Source organism: Lynx canadensis, chromosome C1, assembly GCF_007474595.2.
Source record: "Lynx canadensis isolate LIC74 chromosome C1, mLynCan4.pri.v2, whole genome shotgun sequence".
Taxonomy (NCBI): Eukaryota; Metazoa; Chordata; class Mammalia; order Carnivora; family Felidae; genus Lynx; species Lynx canadensis.
Window position 1 is genome coordinate 206,235,620 of NC_044310.1, and position 5,974 is coordinate 206,241,593.

A 5,974-nucleotide genomic window follows, 5' to 3' on the forward strand; every position below is an offset into this window, starting at 1 on the left:
CAAGTTTGATCACAGCGGCCATTTTAACACAAGGTCTGCATAGGTTTTAAAAGCTTGAACTGAGCTCAGCGGGTCACCGGCAGAATTCCTGCCCCTCCCCCGACCCTCCAGAGACAGCAAAGAGATGTGTGGATGGCTTCTGTGTGACGCCACCAAGGAGGAGCTGAGTGCCGTCGAACGGGGGCAACACCTGCCCACGGTGCCCTGCACCATAACCCATGTTCACCTTACCCACGCTATTGAAGAGAAGCTGGAGGATTCTCTGTTTATTATAAAAAAATAGATTTTTTTTTATTATGAAAAATACATCTATGAGCTGGCTGCAGAAGACGGGTAGAACGTCTCCATGTTTTCAAAAGGCTATCTGGCACCAGGCAGCCTTAAATCTTAGAATGATTAAGCTGACAGGGATTCAAAAGCTCACACAGTCCACAGAATTCTGCATGGTGAAGCCCTCACCTCCAACAGTTTTACAGACCAGGAATCTGAAGTGCAGAAAGGTTTGGGAAGGATTTATGGAGTTTGCGTCGTTAGGAAGAACAGAAACGTAAGTCCCAGTTTCTTGACAGTCAATCCTGCACTTGATTCCAACTGTCCTTTATCCAGATGATGGTGCCTGACGGTCTCTGGAAACCTGTGGAAGGCATCATGGTTTTTCCCCAAGAGGGAGTTAACTAATTTTCAATGAGCGCAGACTTTGGGGTAACCATTCCCAGTGGGCACATTCTCCCCCCCGCCCCTCCCCTTTCACTATATTCAGGGCCACCTGGAAACTCTGGCTCTGGGCTGGGGGATGACAAGCCATCCCTGCTTCCCCGTCTCTCTCTTTCTTTGCACAGCTGTGCAGTTCAGTGAGCTGAACTGCACCGCTCCCAGTGCACTGTTCATTCTGCCACGACCAACCTCTGTTGTAAATCTTCCTCCCCGAGCACGTGACGATGCACTTCTTGACTATATATCCCGGGAGCAGAGTGTCAGAGCGCTGAGCTGAGCCCCGCGCAGAGGAAGCACGCTCTTGGGCTTGGCCACTTAGCAACTCCGGACTTCGGAAGAAATTTGCCAGCCTTCGGTAAGTTAGCAATGCAACTTTGTTTCAGAAACATTTGAAACAAGGATATTTCTGGCAACCAGCAGATGAAGTTTTCCTTTCCTCTCTTTGTTGTAAGGAAACTTGGGTTTGAATTAAAAATAGGTTTGGGTCTGAGAAGCAAAATGTAAGCTAGCTTTTTTCTCTTTCTTTTTCTTTCTCTCTTTCTTTCTTTCTCTTTCTTTTTTTTCTTTCTTTCGCTCAGTTAGAGAAAGCTTCCCAGTGATTCAAATGTTATTTATTTTCCTCTATGCCCCCTCATCTTATACTTTTTCCTTTTGCTTTTCAAAAAAAAAAAAAAAAAAAAAAACAACAACAATGCTTTTGACACGCTCACTTTAGGAAATGCAATTATGAGGACATGTATACACTACAAAAAGAAAACCCCTGGTCACGTTTCTCCCTATCTTCCCCCTCCACTCTGACCTTTCATTGCTGACGTCTGCCAACTAGTTTGTGGGACCTCTTACCGCCACTGCCCGGTGCAGTTACAGGCTTTTACGATGTTGCAATCCCACAAACCTTATGCTCACCCCCCCCTCCCTGCACCGTGGACCCGTGGGAGAGCTCTAACCTGCAGGTTTCTCCCCAGACCCTGGCTGAGTGGTGCTTCAATACTGAGATGGAGCCTCTGAACAGCACGCACCCCAGCACCGCAGCCCCCAGCGGCCACCTCGTGTCCCACGTGCCGGGCAGCAGGAGCAGCAACGGCAACGAGTACTTCTACATTCTGGTCGTCATGTCCTTCTACGGCATCTTCTTGATCGGAATCATGCTGGGCTATATGAAATCTAAGAGGCGGGAGAAGAAGTCCAGCCTGCTGCTGCTGTACAAGGATGAGGAGAGGCTCTGGGGTGAGGCCATGAAGCCGCTGCCCATGGTGTCGGGCCTGAGGTCGGTGCAGGTGCCCATGATGCTAAACATGCTGCAGGAGAGTGTGGCGCCTGCCCTGTCCTGTACCCTCTGCTCCATGGAAGGCGACAGCGTGAGCTCCGAGTCCTCCACACCGGACGTGCACCTCACCATCCAGGAGGAGGGGGCAGACGATGAGCTGGGGGAGACCTCGGAGACGCTCCTCAACGAAAGCAGCGAAGGCTCCTCGGAGAACATTCATCAGAATTCCTAGCACCCCCGGGGCCCCCCATCAGCCAGCACTCTCGGAGAGGGGACGGACACTTTCCGTGTCTGGTTTCACTTTTGCAGTGCATGCCGCTGCCACTTTAAAGAGACCTTGGGCAAGCCCCTGAATGGGGGGCCAAGGCTCAGCCAGAGGGAGCCGCCAGTTGTCCACGCCGCCGCCGGGCCTGCGGTGTAGACCTGCCACGGAAAAGCCCTGAAGACGTGCAGTGTGTACGCTGACTTTGGGGCCTGGGGGCTGGGGTTCCGGTTCAGAATTCGGCAGGTGGCCGTGCTTGCTGTTGTTTCCGCGCTGGATGCCCTGGGTAACTAACTCCTGCCGCGTCTGCCTCCCTCCCAGGGCTGCCCAACACCCAGGACACGCTGAGGGACTAGTTTTGATCTGCTAATTTGCCTAGAGCTTTGTTCTAGATCTGATTGGCTGTAAGTACCTCTCCTGTGTCTCTGTAGTGGTCTACAGCACTTATTTTGGAGGTCTTTTAGGTTAGAGGGGGGATGTCTGAGGGAAGACTTTTGTTTGATAGCAGAAAGCTGGAGAGCGAAACCTGGCTCATTTGCATACTGTAAGAAAAAAGAAAAAGCAAACTTTAAGCCTGATAACCTTGGCTGGGATTATAAAATGTAATCTGCTATTTTGACCCTTTGTCTAACCTATGACCTTGAACTCTGACCTCAGACCATCCGGCCTCTCATGCTGGCGGGACATTTTCTTGGTTGCAAGGTCTTCCCCAGAATCTAACCTGCACTCTGAATAGCCATGCAGGGGACTCTTCTGGATCTTTCCAGAAGGGGTGATGGTGGGGTTGAACGAGGCCAAGCCATTAGCTCTGCTGCTGCTTTTTTCCCAGCGTCGTTTTCGGAGCTGGGAGTCAACGTAACGTGGGCCTCCACCGTGTGGCGTTTCGTCTCGGCGCCGAGACCTAGAAGGGCATACTCAGGCGGAGGTCGCACAAAGCAGGGGTCCGGGTTCTGTTTTCTGATCCCGAGCCCGGACGCTGATCTGCTGTGTGGTCCTGGGCTTGTCATCAAGAGGCTCACTGCCTTCATGAGGCTCCTGAATTGAGATCCCCAGGGGGCCGGGAGGATGTCTTTGGATTTTAAGACTCTGTGATAAATCCTGTATGGCCTGGTGTGAGGAAGCTTGGACAAAATATTTCCCACTCGGCCAGTCAGCCTGAGAATGGATCTGTTATTTAAAGGAGCAGTTGGAGACCCAGAACGCACGTAACTGGGAAATCCAGGGCGCATCACCCCCCCCCGTTCAGGCTGTCGTTTTCCCAGGAGTGAACCAGGGAGGCACATACCACATCGTACTCTGCAAAGTTCTCTGGGTAGCAGAATGTTAATACTTCAGCCGAGAGACGAGAAATCTAAAAGCAAACGCTCAGGAATGCTTGCTAATGTCTCCGTGTGTTCCTGCGGTCAGTAGCTTTGTAGCAGAGCCGTTGGGCCCTTGAAGGCAAGCAGGAAGAGAAACACACCAAAAGGTCAAATTTAATTCTAGTAAAAACAAAAAAAAAAAAAGAAAAAAAAGAAAAAAAAGATTTTTTTTTTTTTTTTTTTAAAAAGACATACTCTCCCTTGATTGGAGATAGCAATAACCACTGTTCCCATGGAAGGGTTAACAGTGGAGAAACTGGTTTATCAGTTTGCCTTAACACAGTGCTAGAGGAAATTTATGTTTGGGGGGGGGGGGCGGGAAGGCCCGCCGTTCACTTTAAAATTGCGAGTGTGGATTTACTCCAAGGGGGCTGTTTAAGGTGAAAGAAGCCAAGTTAAGTTTGGCTCCTTGCCTGGAATCACTTGAATTCTGAAACTTCACTGCGACGGACTTGTGCATGGTCACATTTTCCATTGCTTAATCCTGAAGTTTGGTGCAAGTCTATCTGCGCCTATTAAAAAAGTGATGTATATACTTCCTTCTTATTCTATTAAGTTGTATAAAATTGTCTTCTGTATTTAACAGTTTGTAATTTTCACACTATTTTTTAATTTAAATAAAACACATTTTCCCTACGAAATTATGGGTTCTGTCTTGGAGTCTTCAATATAATTCCTAGTTTCCAGGACATGCCAGCCATTTCCCAAGCCGTCTCTGCATCCGGATCATCTTCCGAGTCAGACTCACACGAAGTTGTATCTTATTTCTGCCTGAATCACGGAGTGAGCAGGGCTGGGCTTCCCCATCCTTTGATATGCTTTGCCATGAATAAAACAAAACAAAACAAAACAAAACTGTAGATGGGTGTTGCATCCACCTCTCATTTTAAATTTGGGGGCTGTGGGACCCTTGAATTTGAACACGCCTGTGACATGGCAATTGCTGTAAAGATGTTGCTCCAAATTTGGTCGCCGGAAAACATTTGATTTGCATGTTGGCTACTCAAACATTATCCACAAGTGGCCACGGCAGCACAGGCTAAGGGGCAGCGAGTTGCAGCACACGCAGCAACATAGGCTTAAGGGCAAAGCGAAGCGCCCACGCGGTGGGTGGGCCTTGGCGCTCCTTCCGGTCCCAGTCACCTGACTGTCTAGCTCCTCCCACTTGGTGTTGATTTCGCTTCAGCGCACGGGCCGAGGCCCGGCCAGCGGCCAGGATGCTGCGACCTCTCCTTTATGATGCTGTTTCCACAGTCGGAAGTCCTAAAGAAAAATGACCAAAACCGGTGACCCATTTTGAGACAAGCAGATGGTAGAGAGGGGCCTTACTTTTATGTTTCTCTGTTTCCTGTGAGTTTAGCTTTTCTGTTTCAAGTAAATGTTTCCATTAGGTTCACAAATAACTGTCTCCCTAAAGTATTTATCTGGCAAAAGGACAGCCTGGATTCTTCCCAAAGCGCATCAAGGATCTCAAGTCACCAGTTGGTATTTTGACAACATAACATGAGAACATTATCTGAAAAGAAAGCCTTTCAATTAATCCTGGCTTCATGTCATTCTTGGTGAAGGAAGAGTTAAGATTTTTTTTTTCTTTTTAACCAGGGGCGGAAGAAGAGGGAATTCTAAACTCTAATTGTCCTAAAAATATGAAGAGTACACTATGTCGTTTTAATGGAATATTTGTTTTCTTTAAAAAAAAAAAAAAGAAGAAGAACTTCTAAGCAAAACCTAAGGCCCAAGGGGTTTAGTCTGTGTGGATTTACTCATGCATGTGAAAAACTGAGAAAAGAATTTGGCCCTATGCACCTAGGATATTAGAAACATATTTTAAAGCACTGAAATGTTAGGGATGAGGTAAATGGATCATCCTTCTTGCTCCATGCTGTTCTAATTACACCTTTGTACGTCAGAGTCAGGCAGGGATGCTGCAGAGAAAAAGTTTGCTTTCATGGACAGAATCATGGGATCAAAACTACCGGGAAAGGCTGAAATCGGGCCAGGGAAAGAGTGCTCTTGGCTTGTGATTCTGGTTGGAAAGTAGACCCCATGGTACATTTGAGATCCACAACTGGAGGGTTTTGTGTTCAGGCAGGCACTTCCGGGGTTCAGCGGAGGAAGAGTCAGTTACCATCCTGTAAAATGTCACTCTGATCATAGACGCTGTGGAACAGACAGAACAGTGAGCTTACAACGCAGTTGCCCCACATCTAGGCATCCTGTTGCAGAAAATCACCGGGAGTGTCATGGCTTTATGGGACAGGAGGCAGAATCTAGGGCTGGAGGGAGATAGGTCAGCTCGTTGACCAGGCTGGCCGCTCAGGCAGGGGCTGGACCGCAGGCAGGCGGGGTGTGAATGGGGCTTCAGTAGAG

General features: G+C 48.5%; 1 protein-coding gene across 1 annotated transcript; it reads left to right on the forward strand.

Moving 5' to 3' along the window:
• Positions 1-248: 248 nt before the first annotated feature.
• Positions 249-4,245, forward strand: KCNE4 (potassium voltage-gated channel subfamily E regulatory subunit 4). The gene is made up of 2 exons (XM_030327830.1): positions 249-1,069; positions 1,680-4,245. The coding sequence occupies exon 2, from the start codon at positions 1,710-1,712 to the stop codon at positions 2,211-2,213; it is 504 nt and encodes a 167-aa protein (XP_030183690.1). The 5' UTR covers positions 249-1,069; positions 1,680-1,709; the 3' UTR covers positions 2,214-4,245.
• Positions 4,246-5,974: the final 1,729 nt, after the last annotated feature.

Bases quoted from the DNA above. Each gene is read 5' to 3' on its own strand.
- KCNE4 (XM_030327830.1), top strand. From the start codon at position 1,710: ATGGAGCCTCTGAACAGCACGCACCCCAGCACCGCAGCCCCCAGCGGC.